The sequence below is a fragment of the Ornithodoros turicata genome, unplaced genomic scaffold (genome assembly GCF_037126465.1).
Source record: "Ornithodoros turicata isolate Travis unplaced genomic scaffold, ASM3712646v1 ctg00000857.1, whole genome shotgun sequence".
NCBI classification, from domain to species: domain Eukaryota; kingdom Metazoa; phylum Arthropoda; class Arachnida; order Ixodida; family Argasidae; genus Ornithodoros; species Ornithodoros turicata.
This window is the reverse complement of record NW_026999406.1, coordinates 313,456-332,731: the sequence shown is the minus strand read 5'-3', so window position 1 is coordinate 332,731 and position 19,276 is coordinate 313,456. Positions and strand designations below refer to the sequence as shown.

The following is a 19,276-nucleotide window of genomic DNA, read 5'->3' as shown; positions in this document are numbered from 1 at the left end:
TTGGCGATGGCTGTCTTTAATGGCAATGAATGATATCCACATGAAAGTTGTGAAATCAGTAAGCATGCTGTTTAATACATCTGTTAAATAAGAAGGTGGAGACGTGCTTAAGGGTGGAGTGCCTAAAGTTTAATGACAAGGAAAAACCTATGGTAGCCACGATGGCGGCAGAATGCCTACACCGTGAGCCCATGAGATGCGGGCCAGGCGCCGGATTCACAAAGACGAGCGTACTATTTGGTACGATGTCGCTGTTTACGAAGCGCGTAAGATAAAGTCGTAAAGTGGATTCACAGCGCGATCGTTGTGGAGAGAGAAGTAGGCAAGTGGGTGGTTTCAATCACGCAAGTAGGCAAGTGGGTGGTTTCCGGTCACATTCAACAGCGACACAAGAACGGCGGTGTCCGAGAGTATGCTATTGCTATAGCAACTTGACGTGTTCTACCAATGATAGCCCGTCTCCCTCACGCGCCTCGTTGTAAAGCTAACTTACGTTAGTTGTCATGATGGACGGTGCCGGTAATGGCAGTACGGGGACAGCGGGACCTCCTGCGTAACGCGCTCGGCGGCCAAATTTCACTGAACGGGAAATTGAAGCCCTGGTAGCGGGGTATCAAGTGAACAAAACTATCATCGATGCCACTGGCGATGGCCCGCAAGGATCCCTTGCGAAGAGCAAGGCATGGGAAGGGATAACCGAGAGCGTTTTCGCTGTGTCAGGAATCAAACGGACGACGGCAGAGGTTAAAAAAAGTGGACGGACGACAAAAGTGCCAACAAGAAAAGAGATAAGGATTCATTCGTTGACCGTATATATGTATAGCGACAGTGATGTGTACAGCTTGCGAGGTACATCGGTGAGGCATGCTTTTGAATATGCAATAGTTTCGGTTTAGAACTCGTGCTTTGTTAAACAGGGGCAAGCGTTATTCCTAGTCTCGTAAGGACTGGAGGTGGTGCCGCCGACGTGCCGCCCCTTACACCACTCGAGGAACCGAGGGGTTGCCCCTTTGGACGCGAGCACAGTTGCCGGCATCGACGGTAGCTTCGACATTGGGGTAGGAGGACGTAAGTTGCTTTTGTTAGATGGAGTTTTCACTACCTAACATGTTTTTTCTGTACTGTGTGTTTTAGCTAACGTCGTACTCGACTACGACGACATGCAGCGCAGGGGTAAGTGACGTGCCTATGCGGCTTGTGAGTGACCGCTCATACACGCATTCGTCGTACATTCTCTACACCCCACGTGTCCTTTTTGCAGGCTCCACCTCTTGTACTACTGCATCAGTTTTGTCTGAGCCCGTTGAAGGTATGTAATCTAAAGTCTGCACTGTACCCACCAACCATTTGTGTGATGTGTGTATATGCAGCACCTGAGGAAGAGGCAAGGGTGCACCAAACAGAGACTGCTACGCCTTTGACTGCACATCACAGACGTTAGCATAATTACATAGTATGCTTGCACGTCACACTGTCTGGTTGGTGTAATACTGAGATGCATTCGATGCCGAGGCAGGGAGGAGACCAATAGCAGGAACGGAATTTATTTCGCACACATATCACAGATGCTTACGAAAATGCCATCGTAACAAAAATGATTATACATAGGATGCCAATATCATCATTAACTGAACTGTGATATTCGAAGGTGGAAGCTCGGCACACTGAAATTTTTCGCACCAACATGATCCATATCTTCTCTTATTGCATTCTATAAGATTTTCATATATATATTTTTTTTATTCAAGTGCTTCCCGTTTCATATGTCGAGGGTCAGCAGCGCAGAGGACATTGCACAAACCCAGCGAAAGATTGAGGGACACCTTGCAGCACTAGTCGACATATTGGGCAGGATTTTAGCCATCCAAGAGTACAAATGTGGTGTCAAGACGCTTCCTGCAGGAGCTGCCCAAGTAAACAGAAACATAGATGAAAATGTTACATTGTAAATGTGTACTACTACTCACACAGCAAAAACTAACACAGTTTTATTAGCGGAACAGGAGTAAGGCTACCCCAGTGGGGGCAGTTAGGATAAGTAATGGCCGAGAGTGTCGGGTATTCCACTCTTGGCAGATGGTATCCCAGCATGGAGGAAGGAAAAAAGGCATAGAGAGCAGCAAGTTTCTTTGCTTGTGGTTTTCGGTAACCGATCTTTGCAAATAATTGATCCTAACATGATATTAAAGTGGTAGGTAATATTGCTACATAAAATTGAAAGCTATATTTGTTACTGGTCTTTTATCAACTTCTGATTCAAAGATATCCTCCATGTGAGACTGAATAAGGCACACATCGATTACCAAAAGCCACAAGCAAAGAAACATACCTCCCCTAATCCCTATGCCTCTTTCCCTCCTAGATGCCGGGATGCCATCTGCTTAGAGTGCAATGACCGACACTGTCAGCCACTGCCTGTCCAGGGTGCCCCACTAGTGAGACCCACTGCTGCCCTGCAGCTTGAAACTGTTACTGCAACTTTGGGAGAAGTAGTACTTTGTACAAGCTGTATATACTCTGTACAGTCCAGCCATGTGTAAAGCTACCATCTATTTACTTGAAGTCACTTCTTTTAGCACGTGTATAATCGCGTGACTGCGCAAACCAAGAGGGGACAGCACAGCAAAGGGAGGATGAATAAGTTATCTAGCAACATTTCGGCATCTCATTAGGTGAGATGATGTCAGTTGGTGAGAAAAATGTCCACAGGAATTAGTGCACGAGGGACTTCATGTCATTTGTAACTAGAGCCTGAAGTTTTCATGAAATATTTTTTTTTTCAAATTTGGAGGGCGAAAATTGAGGAAATGAACATGTACTCTAACTTCATGTGAATTGGAGTGGAAGAACTTCCAATATGCTAAAGTCGAGGAGAAATGAGACCCTACTACTCACATGAACTGTATTGGCTTGATACAAATGGTGATATGACTGCATTTGTTGCTAAACTATCTAGTGTGCATTCCTACAGGCGGTTCAGTAAGGGCAATTTGCTGGGTAACCATTAAGTTTCACCCAAGAGAGGCAATGTTCAATTCAAGTAAGAAACGGGTTAAATTATCAAAACGTCAGGCTCCATTTATAATCGACGGAAAGGTTTCAAAGTCTTTCTCTGCTGTGCCACATCCTGGAAATACCTCCAACCAATGGGGTGGGAATGCTGCAAAAATAGAGTTCACTGTACGATGGGAAACTCTGGAAGCTGTTGAGCATTTCTTGAGTTATGTGAAGACCCGTGCCACCAGGCAGTCTCGTACTGAAACCCCGGAAGGCATGTCTCGCACTCCTGACTCCTGTGGCTCTTCTTCTTGTATCTCTGGAAGGAGTATGGCACACACAGTGCTGTATGTAAATGTATCATTATGCTACACTTTTACACACACAGCCAGAGGATGCTGCTTCTGTGAAGGTTTCAAAGCATCAGCACTGTGTTGCTTGCACAAAAGTTACGTTGTATGTTAAAACTTACCAACAAGCGTCAATCAAAGAAATATTGTGGCGGATGCAGTAGTTATGCAGGACACTGCACACCACAGTGATGCTGCAGCATGACTTCAGAGGGTATAGAAGGCACCCTCCCGACTTGTCAAGACAGCGAAACCTACTTTTCAGCAAGCCAAAGGTATACGCTCAATAACATGTTGGGTTGTGCGATGAGCCTTACTGTACTTCTCTTCTGCGGTAGTTGATTGTGCCTGGAAAGGTGTCAGCAGCCATGGCTGTGGAGGGTAACCTGAGTCACCTAGTAGTAAGGATAAGCATAATCATTTAATGTGATACCTACTAGAATGCGCTTACCTAGAAGCCACCCTTCAGGCATTCTGCCTTCCTTAATCTCGCCGTGCAAGTTGCACATAGATTAAATAAAGCTGTCGTGGCTGCTTCCTGGCCACCTAGCAGTGAGTTGTGTAATTTCGCAATCTGCATTGCATACTGCTTGCACATTCACTGAATAGAGGCCCTTCCTGTTGCGATAGGCTGCACGGAGCTCACGCTTAGGAGGTTTGACACACACGTGTGTACAATCGATGCACCCCAGATCCTTTGGAAACCCGGCAATGTCGAGAAACCCTGTGGACATCAATAGAAGGTCACATTACAAATGAGCGAAGGTGATGTTAGTAGTAATATATTTCTGTACGATCATGCGTGTGCTGTGATGCTTGTGGGTCGTTCAAACATATTAGAGAGAGAAAACTTTTTGCAATAATTTACATCCTTCGCAAAACTGAAGTGCGCATGCCGTGTAGCTGTGCATCTCAAGCATATCGTTACCTAACAAGGGTTTAAAAAATTACCTAAAGTTGTTTGTAGGACTTCAGTCGACGTTCTTGGGAACCTTATTTGCTCGTTCGCCAGTTCGACGATCGCTTTCGTCACCCCATTAACTATACGGGATGTGCTGCTCTGACTGACAGACGCCACATCCCCGACGACTGACTGGAAACTCCCGCTGGCGTAGAACCGAAGCGCCGCAAGCACTTGCACATCTACTGGTATCGCATGGCACCGTGCTGTTGGACGCCGTAAGGCCTGAGCCAGTATGTCGCACAGGCTTTGTACTGACGCGCGTGGGAGACGATAGTATCGTAGGAGATGGCTATCCGGTATGCTTTCCAGAACTGTCCTTGTCTTGAAAACGCGTTCACGGCGCAAAGTCCTCCTTGACTCAATCTCCACGGCTGCTATGTACGCCGCCATCTTTGCTCGTAAGACTGTTCGGTGGCTCTCTTAGGATTTGGTTACGACGTGCGCGCTTCGTGAATCCGCTATTTGTCGCAACTTTTCCTTAAGACAAACTGGCGAAAAATTTTATCGTAAGGTGCTTTTGTGAATCCGGCCCCAGAACCCTCAACTTCTTTTACACTCCCCCAACAAGAAAGTGAGTCAGTCCACAAGACTGCTTCCACCTCGGGCATGGATAGCGTGGCTCTGACGCACCTGAGCAGTCGTGCGGCAATGACAGCACTCATGAGTTCTACTCTGGGTAGCGAGACATGCTTCACAGGAGCAACTCTGCTCTTAGCTAGCAAAAGGCTCGCCTCAGAGAGTCCCTTGTCTCTTTCGCTCACTAGATAAACAGCAGCGTCATACGCTTTCGGGCTAGCATCGCAAAACATGTGCAGCGTTTTGGATGCTGCGGCAATTGATGTAGAGTCCGATAGCGTCCGAGGTATCGAAATTCGTGAGATCAGCGGAACTTCCTGGCACCATGACAACCACGTTCCCATCAGATCTTCGAGGAGACGATCATCCCACTGTATTTTGGAAAGCCAGATGCTGTGCTGTAAAATCTTGATCGTAATCACAAATGACGCTATATAGACCAGTGGATCGTACACACGCGATTCCGTCTGCAGTACGCAACGTTTAGTGTCGGTCCTCTTTTCAAGAAACTTTGAGATGGACTTCGGGGAATAACGCAACTCGTCAGTGTCGACGTCCGAGAAGAGCCCTAACACCTTCTTCAGCGATGTATCCGGCGCGGACGTTGTCCCATCCGCTTCGAAGGTACTGCGTAACGCTGCGCAGTTGCTGGTCCGCTTCGCCTGCTTCATACCGGCCTCTCGAAGGATCTGTCGTGCCTGATGGTATAGCGTTAGCGCCTCTTCAACAGTGTCTAACCCGACAACTAGGTCGTCGACGTAAAAGTGTGACGCAAGTAGAGAAGCAGTCAGAGTATCAGTCGGAGTATACGTTGCCTCTACAGACTGTAAGTGATGACGTGTGGTGGCTGCTAGCAGAAATGGACTCGACTTGGCACCGAGAGGGACACGCGTCATCCTCCAAGTCTCAACTGATGGTAAAGGTTCGCCGTTCTTTGGAGTCGTCGAGTACCAAAGGAAGCGTAACCAATCTCTGTCAGCCTCTTCCAACAGGATCTGCAGAAACGCCTTTTCAACGTCCGGTGTTACAGCAATTCGAAAGGCTCGAAATTGTAGCAGAAGTTCCAGGACGTCCGGGCTCAAGTTTGGCCCAGCATGAAGCGTTTCGTTGAGCGAGAGACAACCGGGAGCCTTTGATGAGGCATCGAACACTATCCGAACCTTCGTTGTCTCTCGGTCTCTACGAATGACTGCATGATGAGCCATGTAGTACAGTGGTCCTGAAACAACTGCAGGGTCAGCCACTCGCTCGGCATGATCGTTCTTCAGGTACTGTCGTATCGTTGAGTCGTACTCATCCATAACTGCTTCGTCGGAGAGCAATTTCTTCGTTATCCTTTGGAGTCTCTGTACGGCTAGGGCCTTGTTGTCACCCAGTAAGGAGCTTTTGCCTGGATCTCTTGGGAACCGCACAACATATCGACTGCCGCAAACCTTAGCAGCCGCACGAAATTCTTGAAGAACAGTGCCATCTGTATCGTTGGATTGCTGCTGATCATTAATAGCGAGGTGTTCTAGCTCCCAAAAGGCTTGCAACTGCAGATCAATCTATCGGTCCGGTTTCTCTGTTTGCACGCCAATCCTCATCACTTCTACCTCATTCGCGGATATGAAGCGAAAAGCGGCCTGCACCGTCCACCCGAACAAAGTTTCTACTGCTACCAGGTCTTTCGACAATCGCACGGTGCTTCCGGTGACGACCTTCCAGTAGTGATCGGATCCAATTAGAACCCAGATGGCGCTGGAAGGGGCCGAAAGCTGATTGGCTAACTGGAGCCCCATTCTCTTCAGTTGGCTGGATATGCCGAGGGCACGGATGGAAGCCCATCGGAACAGCTGTGCTCGTACTCGATGGCGTTGATTACCACACTATGAGTAGAAGATTGACTGTGCAGTGTGCGCTGGACACTGTTGTACTTTGTGCGGCAGGTGGTTTTATTGCCCAAGGTGTGGATGGTTAACTCCTCGAAGCCTACCGAGTGACATCTGTGGCGGCATTGCCAGCGCCATCACATCAAGGCGCGAATAATAAATAGCCTTGCCTCGCTCAGCCCGAGCTCTCGCTCTGACCTGGCAATTCCACCGCCATGTTGTTGTCTGGTCTCGTTAGTCTTCAGTAGCACTACAGTGGTGACCCGGACAATACCTTGGACAATACCTGACGGACCTGGACATGGCAGTCGTCAATTCCTCCGGCTTCTCGGAACTGCCCGCTCCGCCTGTGTCCCAGGTCAGCTTCGAAAGCTCCGCCCACGCCTTGTCTCAGCAGGTTCGTCACCTTACCCAGTTGGTCGCAAACCTTGTATGCCGACCAAGATCATCAACTTCCTGCCGCGCTGACCATCGCGCAGACTCCCCATCGGTTCCTGCACGTTCCTGCTCCCGAACCTCCAGCAGACTTTGTCACTACCACCACCGTTTCGGCGCCGATGCACAACGCTGCCTCCTACCTTGCTCGTGGTCGCGACAGCCGAAAACCCTTTCTACGACAAGCGCGCCCGAGTCCACCAGCAGCCGCCTTTTCCACATCGTTGACCGTACCACCGGGATGCGCTTCCTCGTTGATACGGGCGCGGAAGTAAGCGTCATACCCGCCGACAAATTTTCACGCCGACCCCGACAACAGTGCTTCAGCCTAAGAGCCGCCAACGCCTCTACCATACCCGTTTACGGCCAACGGTCTCTAACCCTCAACATCGGGCTCCGAAGAGATTTTAGGTGGCTTTTTCTTGTCGCCGACGTCACCCAAGCAATCCTCGGAGCAGACTTTCTCAACAGTTTCAAGCTGCTCGTCGACGTCAACGGCAGGCGCCTCATTGATCGCTCAACGTCCCTGTCAGTCTGCGGCCTTAACCTCCCTGCACCACCATCCCGCGTACTATCTTGCACTGCGCCGGACGTCCCCTTCGCCTCTATACTGAAGGACTTCCCTGCGTTGACTCAACCACCCGACTGGACGAAACCCGTACAACACGACGTTGTTCACCACGTTTCCACCCGTGGCCCACCAGTTCACTTCCGCCCGCGGCGCCTCGCACCCGAAAAGTTCCGCGTGGCAAAGGCAGAATTTGACCACATGCTTGAACTTGGTATCATCAGGCCATCATCCAGTACGTGGGCTTCGCCGCTGCACATGGTGCCAAAGAAGACCGGGGACTGGCGCCCGTGCGGCGACTATCGCGCATTGAACAAAGCAACCATCCCCGACCGCTATCCCATCCCGCACATCTTGGACTTCTCAGCTCATCTGGAAGGCGCCACCACGTTCTCGAAAATAGATCTCGTCCGCGCTTACCATCAGATTCCTATGGCAGAGGAGGATATACCAAAAACCGCCATCACGACCCCATTTGGCCTGTTTGAGTTCCTTCGAATGCCCTTTGGCTTGCGGAACGCTGCCCAGACTTTTCAGAGGTTCATCGACAACATCATTCGCGGATTACCATTTGTCTACGCGTACATGGATGACCTCCTCGTCGCAAGCCGCTCCCCAACAGAGCACGAACATCATCTTCGGGCACTCTTTACCCGCTTACAACAGAGCGGCATCATTATCAACGCCGCTAAGAGCGAATTCGGAGTCGGAGAACTCGACTTCCTTGGCCACCATGTCAACAGCCAGGGCATCATGCCTTTACCATCCCGAGTCGCTGCCATTCAAGACTTCCCGCAGCCCGTTTCCGTGACCAAACTACGACAATTCTTGGGGCTGGTGAATTTTTATAGGCGCTTTGTGCCATCATGCGCAGCCAAACTGAGTCCCCTCGAGGCTCTGCTCTGCACCAAGCGCTCGAAACACTCTGTGCTGGTTTGGACCCCTGAAGCGGCAGCTGCCTTCCAGGCAATCAAACAGGCAATCGCTTCGTCGTCCCTTCTATTCCATCCTCAACACGACGCCCCAACGTCCATCATGGTCGATGCATCCAGCACAGCTGTCGGCGCCGTCCTCCAACAACGTATCTCTGGCGCTTGGCGCCCTCTAGCATTCTTTTCACGCAAGATGAAGCCCCAGGAGACTCGCTACAGTGCCTTCGGTCGCGAGCTCCTGGCCATATATCTCACCGTCAAGCACTTTCGCCATTTCTTGGAGGGCCGACAATTCACTGTATTCACCGATCATCAGCCCCTCGTCTACGCATTTTCTTCATGCAGCACAAGCTACACCCCTCGTGAGACCCGCCACCTCGCATTCATCTCGGAGTTCACCACAGACGTTCAGCACATCAGTGGTGCAGATAATGTGGTGGCGGACGCTCTCAGTCGCGTCAACTTCATTGGGACAACCTGTCAGTCTTCGCTCCTCGACGCACTGGCCCAGGCCCAATCATCCGATCAAGAACTCTCATCTTTCAGAAGTGACCCTTCGTCTTCCTTAACCATAGAGGATGTCGACCTGCCAGGCACTACACATCCTGTCGCGTGCGACACGTCACAAGGTCGACCCCGCCCATTTGTTCCGGCGGTACTTCGACGAGAAGTCTTCTCGACCTATCATTCATTGTCCCATCCTGGCATACGCGCAACTCAAGAACTCATTTCTCGGCGCTACGTCTGGCCCTTCATGAACAAGGACATCAAGCGCTGGGTTCAAGCCTGCATTCCGTGTCAGCGGACTAAGGTTCACAGGCACACCCGCCTCCATCCTTCTCAGTTTCCCGCGCCAGACAGCCGCTTCGCTCACATCCACATCGACTTGGTGGGACCACTCCCAATATCATCCGGCTATCGTTACATCTTCACCATCATTGACCGCTTCACCCGTTGGCCCGAGGCTGTACCGGTACCCGACGCCACTGCATCCACAGTTGCAGCCGCCCTCTTGAACACCTGGGTGTCGCGCTTCGGTGTACCGTCTATCATCACGTCAGACCGAGGTCCCCAGTTCGAGTCCGCCCTCTTCTCTAGACTCGTCAACACACTGTGCTGCAAGCGGATTCGAACGACTGCCTACCACCCGGCGTCAAACGGCCTCGTGGAGCGCTTCCACCGACAGCTCAAGGTTGCCCTCCGGGCTGCTCCCGAAACACCCTGGCCAGAAGTCATACCGCTCGCGCTCCTGGGGATCCGCTCCACCTTCAAACCTGACATAGGCTGCTCCGTCGCCGAGATGGTATACGGCACGTCCCTGCGCCTCCCCGGAGATCTCATTTGCCCGTTGCCAGGCAGCACTGCTCTCTCACCAGCTGACTACGTTTCGCGGCTCCGCCGTACTATGGCCGCCCTTCGTCCAGCAACATCTCGGCCCTCGCGTGTGTCCTCGGCCTTCCAGCATCCCGACCTCGCCTCCTGCACACACGTCTTTGTGCGCTGTGACGCTGTACGGAAGCCCCTGCAACCGCCCTACACAGGCCCTCACCTCGTGCTGCGCCGTTCACCCAACTTTTACACCATTCAGCTGAACGGCCGCGAGGACACTGTTGCCTTAGAACGGCTTAAACCGGCATACGTCGACGCTGTACCACCGTTGCCGCCCTCCTTCTCCGTGGAGCTACTCTACGACTCACCCTCCACGGCAAGCTGTCCGCTCACTACTCCAACTACTCTTCCCCCACAGTCGCCTCCTCGGCTGTCTACCCGACTCAGACCGCCCCGACAAGTCACTTGGGCTCCCAAGCTCGTTTCTATTCGCCAGCTTCCAGCGCTTGGCTAGGGGGGAGGCCCTGTGGCGGCATTGCCAGCGCCATCACATCAAGGCGCGAATAATAAATAGCCTTGCCTCGCTCAGCCCGAGCTCTCGCTCTGACCTGGCAATTCCACCGCCATGTTGTTGTCTGGTCTCGTTAGTCTTCAGTAGCACTACACATCCAACGGCCAGTGAAACGTCGCGCCAAACGAAGCTTCGCTGGCTTCCTCCATCCAGCAAAAGGCGGTCTAATTGCTTGAGGCCGTTTGAGCCCTCGAGCCAGACGGTGGCTGCCTCCAGCAGAACCTCGGAGCCGCATTGATACTTGAACGCCAAGTTGTCCGATGAAGATGACACCGAAGTGATGACGTCATCTGCAGCCGCATGTGCGGCTGTAAGTGGCTGCTGGGTGGGAGCCTGCGGCTCGGATGTTGATGTTTGCGGACACAGCTGTGTGAGGTGACGCTTTTTACATCGCTGGCACCTCAGCTTCCAGAAAACTCGGCAATTTCTTGACAGGTGTGACCGTTTCCCACAAAGGAAACAACGGCGTTTACGACGCAAAATATTCCGGACCTCATCCACGCTGAGAGAGGCGGCACAACCTTCCAACGGGTGGACTCTGGATTGGCACAGTCCAGCAACGAATTGGCGTCCATTGGCAACGAAGGTCTGTTACTGCAGCCGTCAAGGACGAAGCAGAAGGCGGTAGGAAGTGTTTGTCTCTGCTGTTCCTAGAGCTTCCCGGAGCGTCATCCTTTAGGGAGTCCGTATCTCGACGTGCTCGTTCACGGCAGCCTACTTCAGTTTTGATGAAGTCCAGGAGCGTCGAAAGCACATCAGCAGTAGCACCAGTATCATCCTGCCCTTTTGACTTGTAGTACTCAAGCTCCAACTGTCTGGGAATCTTGCGCAACAGTGCCCGGTGAATAGCGACTGCGTACTGCGCAGTTTGCAGTCCCAGACTCTGGAGATTCCGAATGCAAATGTATACCGCGTCGTGCAGAGTTCGCAACACCGCCGCGTCATCCATAGACTTGGAACCTTTGATGTCAAAAAGTCAAGTTTAGATGCTGGCTGATCAGACGGTCAAACCTTCCAAATCGCTTGTTTAGCATGTCGACTGCTGTTGAATAATTGGCGTCGGTGATCGCCAACTCTGCGATGGCTCGAGCCGCCGGTTCTGTGAGAAGAGATATCAGGTAGTTGAGCTTCGTGACAGCAGAAAGTCGGGGGTTGTCGCGTATGCTCGCACGAAACTGGTCGCAAAATCCTTGCCACATGGAGACATCACCATTGAAGCTATCGATCCTTAGCTTCGGCAAACTTGCTCCGTCGCCCGATACATTTGGGGTGTGCAAGGAGTTGACGGTGTGGCCCGATGACTGCGGCTGTGGAGGAGTACTGTCTGTGCTCGACGGTAAAGCAGGAGATGGCAACACGATTGAGTCCAGAGCGCTTCTGACAAGAACGGTAGTTTCTGTTATGGGCTCAAGATACCTGTCGCAGTAGTCACATTCGCCTTCCAGCAAACCCTCAGGGATGGCAGCCTGGATCTCGCGGTTGAGTTCCAACAGAGTATCCGCTTTACCTCCCAGAAAGCTATATTTAAAATTGAATTGATCACCATTGAGCTGCGTCGCAGCCAAAATAGTCTTGATGTCGGCGATAGTGCGAGTAACCGATGATCTCGCGGACTTCGTTGCTTCTTGAGCCGCTCCAAGTCTTCCGGCTGTAGCACCCTGTAGCTCCTCTCTTCTGAGCAGTATGTTGACCGAGAAGCTCCCAGGTTTCGGCACCAATGTTAAATAAGAAGGAGGAGACTTGCGTAAGGGTGGAGTGCCTAGAGTTTAATGACAAGGAAACACCATGGCAGCAACGATGGCGGCAGAGTGCCTACACCGCGAGCCCATGAGATGCGGGACTGAACCCTCAACTTCTTTTACAATATATTTTGGATTGCATTGTGTTTCTTGTTTTGTCTCTCTTTTTCAGGTGTGAAGATCTTTCGGCTGGGACCATAAATGAATTTAAAACACGGAAAAGGCGCGTCGTGTCACCATTAACAATGAGAAAGGGCAATGCACACAAGCTATTTTCCATCGCTGCACAACCGTATTAGTACCAGCATAATGACCTCGAAAGTACTTATCATTATTTGACATTTTGACATTTTGTTTTATTTAAATGTGCACATAACGGCATCGAGCCTTGTAATGTTACACATTGTAAACAAGAAGCATCCCAGTAAAATCAACAGCAGACATTAGAATCAGTCTAATAGCTTAACAGAAATCCTGAATCGAGAAAATTTGTTAAAAATATCAACATCGTGTGGCATATGGTTGTAAGCAATTTGCAACCTGGATGATGGTAAAAGCTTCAATTGATTTAGTGGATAAAATAGCGAAACCTGTCGGGAACGTCTAGTCGGCACATGAAATGATAGAGCAGCAAGGAAGTCCCTACAAAATTAGGCACCATTAACAACTTTAAAGAAAAAGAGAATATCATGTTCGTGTCTGCGGCTAAACAGTGAAGAAATACCAAGCTTGCGCAACAAAGTTTCATAATTATAAAAGCATGTACGCCCCGAATATCTGTCGTAAACAATGCGGACAACGCGTCTCTGAACATTTTCAATTTTTAACGAATACGTGTTGGGGAGACAGTTCCATACAACCGAAGCAAACTCTAATCTTGAGCGAACAATAGTGCACAACAGGTATATAAGACAATCAAAATTTATAAAGTGTCGAGTTATACGAGATATCACTCCAAGTAATTTCAGTGCCGCATTCATAGTCAAGCATACAAGTTGTCTGAACGACAACAAATTGTCTATATATACACCCAAGTCGCGGATTCCTCACACGCGGCAAATGATGTCGTCCTCAATTACATAATTATATTGTATAATATCTATCTTTCGAGACAATGTTAAGACTTTCGTCTTAGTAGCATTAATTACAAGATCATTGCGACGGCACCAAATACCTATACTCCCAACATCATATTGAAGAAACTTACAGTCATCAATAGTACATACAGAGCGAAAGAGCTTAATGTCGTCTGCATACATCAGAATCCTAGAATGCTGAACGATCTTGACTATATCATTGATAAAGATAAAAAAAATAATAAGGACCCAAGATTTGAACCCTGCGGCACACCGGACCAGGAGATATATTCATCAGAGTAACTGCTCAATACTCGCACAACATTTTTCCGCGAGTCCAAATGCGACCTAAACCAAAGCCAAAGTCTCCCACACACTCAATACTACAGCAGCTTGTCGAGTAGTAGTACATGATTGACAGGGTCAAAAGCTCTTGTTAGGTAAAAATACACAGTGTCAACCTGGCCACAATTCATTACATAGGGGGGCAGTACTCTACAAATTCAACTAAATTTTTTTCCACCGATTGTTTTGACAAAAAGCCATGCTGAGCATCGTTTATCTTCTGTTTAAAATAAACAAGCATTCGTGAGTAAATGATTTTTTTCGAATACCTTAGAAAAGTTACATAATATCGAAACTGGTCGGTAATTATTTGTCGCAGAAACAGAACCAGATTTATGAACCGGCACTATCACAGCCTTTTTTCACAGACTAGGAAGCACACCAGATCGCAAAGGTAAATTAAAAACATGAAGGGGTACCTGTACCAAGAGTTCATAACAGCCCTAGATAAGGAAAGCAGGAAAGCGATCTACGCCGCAAGTGAGTTTCGGCTTTAGCTTCTTAATCGCCTGAACTATCTCATCAGCGTCAATCTTATCACATGTTAGTGAGTCGAAATAACTATCGTTGATCTCGCCCAGTTTTGATCCATCGGAAGGGTCCAAAAAACACTTGCTATAATGCGAAGCAAACAGATTTGCAACCTCCCGGGGCGCAGAATGGCAACCTGCTTCATCAACCAAGCATATGTTCTGGTCATGGTCACGTGTATGTTTTCTCACATATTTCCAAAATCATTTTGGCTCACGATACAAGCTAAGCTCAGTTGCAGCATAATACGCATACAAGTCGCGTCTGTACAGGTATTTAACTAAGGCACGACATATTTTGAACTTTTCATCCAAAGTTCAAAAGTTCAAAGTTTCACATCCAAACCTGATTTTTTGTATATTGTGTGAAAATGTTTCTTTCGGCGCATGTAATACTGGCGGCTCTTAGAAAACCATGAAGGGTAGCGAGATTGGCAAGTTGTGCCCATGGGTATAAAGAAATCCATGGCTTGTTTAAACACTGCGGTGACCTTTTCGGTTACCGAATCAACGGAGTTGTCATCCGGAGCAGACGCCCACTGATACCTCTCCAGGTATCTGTACAGACTCAAATAATCACCCTTTGGAAATTGATAAAAACTAGTTGCCGAATAATATGTTTGCCTACCCCAAAGGCAAACGACACAACAAAAGGAGGGTGATAAAAATGAGGCTTGACCAGACAGTATTGAGCAGGCATAATGCTATCAATTGAAGTGTTTGAAAGAAAAAGATCAAGCACATTCCCTGAACAATTCTTATATACGTTATGCTGGTCAAAACCATAAAAATTCATCATATTCAACAAACAGTTAACTTTCTCTCCATCTGGTGAACTGACATGGAGTAAGCAGACAAAAGACCAGTCCATGCCAGGGAGGTTAAAATCGCCGTACGTCTAAGAAAAAAAGGAGTAAAACGGGGAGTAATTGCAGCTTCTACTCCCCTAGTCTGCAATTACTCCCCATTTTGGTCCCCTAACCCAACATTTAGTCCCGACATTTACTCCCCAGGACTGCAAAATGTCACACAGTCGCGACAGTCTACGTAAATGTGTGCCCTTGGTCAATTTGAACGGCATAAGGCTGTATAACTCAGACAACGTACCAATTTTCCAGACACACAGAGTAAGAAACAGTTAGCGCATCTTTCTTCGCAAATTGTGCCCTAGTATGGCGCAAGATTTTATATCACTCGATATATCACGGTTGACGGTTTGCTTCAAAGTATTTTCATGCATGCGCACCAATTATGTACCTGGGACTCTTACAACAGCACGTGAAATCCGGTCTTCACTCTGTGACATTCATTTACTCCCGTGCATTTACTCCCGATATGGACTATTTTTTGTGACAATGCAATTACTCCCCAAAAGGAGTAAAAGTACTCCTTTTTTTTTCTTGTAGTGTATATGTGCACTTTATACTCTGACACATCTATAGCCTCGCTCAAATGTTTAAAATGGTCACAAAAAGCTCGCTCAGGAAAACGAGGAAGGAAGTAATAGTTCCCAACCAAGTAATTAAAAGCATCACCAGACTGAATTTCAACCCATACCCCATTCTGGGTAAGATTCAAGGTTTTCCCTTCTTATTGTACACATGTGTGCTCGAACCGCAACCCTCTCAGTTGTCTCGCGACGTAAATACCCAATTATTATTATTAGAACCGCAACCAGCACTCCCCCACCAAAACGTTGACCAGTTCTCTCATAATCTCTATCCCGGCGATGTACGACATAATCAGGAGGAAAATAGCTGCTGCTGGTCAGTCCCTCATGAAGTCAGGTCTCTGTTATACAGACGACATCATACTCATTTAAGACGACGTTCTCCATGAATTCCTCCGACTTCGTACGAACGCCACGGGCATTTTGGTAATACGCCAGCAAATTATTACGCATGATCAGTTAGCTGGTCATTATGCTTCCAAATCCATGATGTATCCAACTTTCCAAAGAACTGGTGAAAAATACATCCTCTGGTCCAGACCTCAGGCTTGTTGATATCTTTGAAAAAACGGTCATTGACAGATACGTGGAAAGACAAGTAGCCGTCATACTTCGTAATCAATTTCGTATACATATAGGACCATCCTGAACAACAGTTCCAAAATGGCTTTCACGTCATCCACAGATGTGGCTGGTGCCAGCTGTGACACAAATAACGCCATAGGTGCGGTTTTACGGGGAACTGCAGTAACTCTCGATGTCTCAGCAAGACCAACCAAAGGTTTCTGACGACGTTTTCGGCTCACCAAAGTAAAGCCATCTTCCGTTATCGCGTTAATAGTAACAGCATTACGAACCGATTGAGGCAAGTTGGATGTCATACTTCCTGGAACATCACTTTCCACATTAGATGGTGCTTGAAACGTAACACGCTTAGTTTTTGAAATTTGAAAGTTGAGTCGGTGTCAAAGTTGCAGCGGAAGCATACGAGGGTGGCACAATCTTTGCATGTTGCGCGCATTCTTTACTAGCAATCAAATCACGGAGGTCATGGATTTCCGAACGAAGGTCACGATTTTCCGCTCTCAGACACTTGATTTCAGCAAGCAAGATACGAAACATACATTCTGTATTATCAGCAGCGCTTCTAGATATCTGTGAGCGTATGCTCTCCTCGTGCAATACACCACCATCACCGTCAGCCATTGTATGCGAAGATTGCGAAGAATCCACCTCCTCCGAGCTAGCCCTAGTTGAGGAACGCCGCCGCTTAGAACAACCCTTGCACTTGAATATACTCGCCGACTTTGCCGGATTTCTCTGAGGTCCCTGCACTGAAACCTGTGGGGAAGAGTTCGTGCTGTCTGTCGAAACGCCCGAAGACAACTCTCAAACATAACTCTGGAATCACCTCATCACCTTTCATGCATCATCTTTTAATACAACAGAAATTTGATTGTCGCTATATGCGCATATATCGACAACCAAATTTCTGTTGTATTAAAAGATGATTATGGTGGGTAATTCAATACTGATACGACATCAGCAGACAGCTATCCGCAGGACATTATATTACCATCTTTCGGGTTTCATCAACAAATTAATGTCCCCATAGGGATAACGGGATTACATGTAGTGTGATATGTCACGTTCTTACAAATACTAAGAATTGTGAGCAGCAAGCTGACATGCTCGAGTGCGATATAGCTGATCTTTATCCTATATTTCTTACAATCTTTCATATACAATCTTTCTGACGTCATCATCACAACAACAACAACAAATAAGTTAATGATAATCATCACGAAAAGCAACCAATGTTATAAAATATCGGGTTTGTCATTCCATCTTCTGTGAACAGTTACCGATCGTATGTCGGAGGACAGTAACGACGACGTTAATACCGAAGTTTCTGTGTTTATGGATATTTTAAGAGATTCGATGACGCGTCCCACGGCAACATTTTCCAATAAGAAAAGGTAAGATGTGCCCCTCTGGCTTGGCTAACACCAGGACTTTTACGTATATTGTAGGACAAGCGGTATTGCTATCAAAATAAATAAAAAATAGAACGGGAATTGATAACTAATCTAACCGGTATAGAAGCTACAAAAATATGGCATCCATGGAATTAAGAAAAGCTGAAGAAAATACCGTTGCGATCAATATACGAGTGTACAGGCGATAGTAAGCAAATTTGGATGATTATTAATTCAGAAACCACTGCACTCACTGCTAGAATTTTACCGTATCTACAACTATTGATTGAACTATTGTGAAAATGTGTCTCCATCCTGTAGTGATTAGATAGCGCAGCGCATCACGGCGACAGAGGGCAGCCGTGCTCCGGGGGGTGGGGAGGGGTATGCCCGTCAGGGGTGATAAAAGTGGGGTTCGGCTGGGCAAGGGGCTCAGTTGGTTTGCTGAAGGCAAGCTGGAAGTTCTCCTCTTGTAGAAGGTAAAATAAACACTGTATGGTGTTTGTTTGAATCTGTTGTGCTGCTTGTTCCTTCACGCGCGGAACGGACGGGCTGACGCCCCAGGGTAGTGGGGACTTAGGTTTCCACAACTGGCGACCAACGTGGGGCCCGAACTCGTCTGTTTCGCGGCGGGGAACACGCGGCACTGTTTGTTTGCGTAGTTGGTACAAGTTTTTGTAGTTTAGTTGTTAGTGTTTCATTGCTGTTGCTTTTCATGTTTGCGTGTGTGTTTTTGTGTTTGTTTGAGTTTCTGTTTCACCCTGTGAGCGACCCCGGAACTGATGGCTGATGAGGCCATGGTGTCCACGCTGCGGTAAGACGCGATTGCAACGCCAGAACTCCTGTCAGGCATGACGGAGTTGTTTTCTTTAGTGGTTCTTGATGCCGGGTCAGTTTCTCCGTCGCAGGCACAAGCTCCTCTGCGACATAATTTACCGGTGCCTACCTTCTCGGGTTACATTTATAAGAAGTTTCTTGCCGATTTCCTGGACAACCTTGCCACGTATCATACGGGTATGGGAAGTCCAAATCCAACGCATACTGAAGGTTGCATTGGTCGGAGACGCCGCCTGCTGGCTTTGGTTGCTATCGGAGTAGGCGTCCTTTCAGGACTTCCAGCGTCGGTTCAGAAACGACTTTCTTCCCCCGGATTACTAATGTCGTGCCCTAGAGGAATTGCATAAGCGTACTCAACATCCTGTGGTAAGCTTGTCTGAATTCGTTCGGGCATTGGCAAGATCTGCAAGATTGCACGGGCTATCCATCAGTGCCACCCGCGCTTCCGGCCCTACTTAAGAGCCCATCTCTTTACTTCCCTTGAAGCGTTCAATGCAAGGCAACCTGCAGAGCTCGATTACTGGCCCTCTTCGCCCCCGGAGCTAGCGTTGGATCCGCGCTGTGCGTGGTCGGGAGAAGCAGCCTCGGTCGAACGCCTGCATGCAACAGGTTTGTATGACACTCCCCTTAATTTCTGCAATGCGGAGTCATCCCACCGAGCCCTAGATGCCTTCCTCTATGACCATAGGACGATCCTTACAGGAACGAGCCTTGACAAACCCGTCCC

At 48.5% G+C, this 19,276-nt stretch overlaps 1 protein-coding gene and 1 long non-coding RNA gene across 2 annotated transcripts; both read right to left on the bottom strand.

Moving 5' to 3' along the window:
* Window positions 1-3,640: 3,640 nt before the first annotated feature.
* Window positions 3,641-4,601, bottom strand: LOC135375347 (uncharacterized). Its single transcript, XR_010417220.1, has 3 exons — window positions 4,299-4,601; window positions 3,799-4,071; window positions 3,641-3,742 (listed from the first exon to the last, which is right to left on the bottom strand). It is a non-coding gene; the product is annotated as an uncharacterized LOC135375347 (long non-coding RNA).
* Window positions 4,602-4,769: 168 nt separating this feature from the next.
* LOC135375332 (uncharacterized) lies at window positions 4,770-6,668 on the bottom strand. The gene is made up of 2 exons (XM_064608062.1): window positions 6,483-6,668; window positions 4,770-6,422 (listed from the first exon to the last, which is right to left on the bottom strand). Exons 1-2 carry the CDS (start codon window positions 6,666-6,668, stop codon window positions 4,770-4,772), a joined length of 1,839 nt encoding a protein of 612 aa, XP_064464132.1.
* Window positions 6,669-19,276: the final 12,608 nt, after the last annotated feature.

Bases quoted from the DNA above. Each gene is read 5' to 3' on its own strand.
- LOC135375332 (XM_064608062.1), bottom strand. From the start codon at position 6,668: ATGGGGCTCCAGTTAGCCAATCAGCTTTCGGCCCCTTCCAGCGCCATC. The intron at 6,423-6,482 runs GTAGAAGTGATG...ATTGATCTGCAG, and splicing joins GCTTCATATCCGCGAATGAG to TTGCAAGCCTTTTGGGAGCT.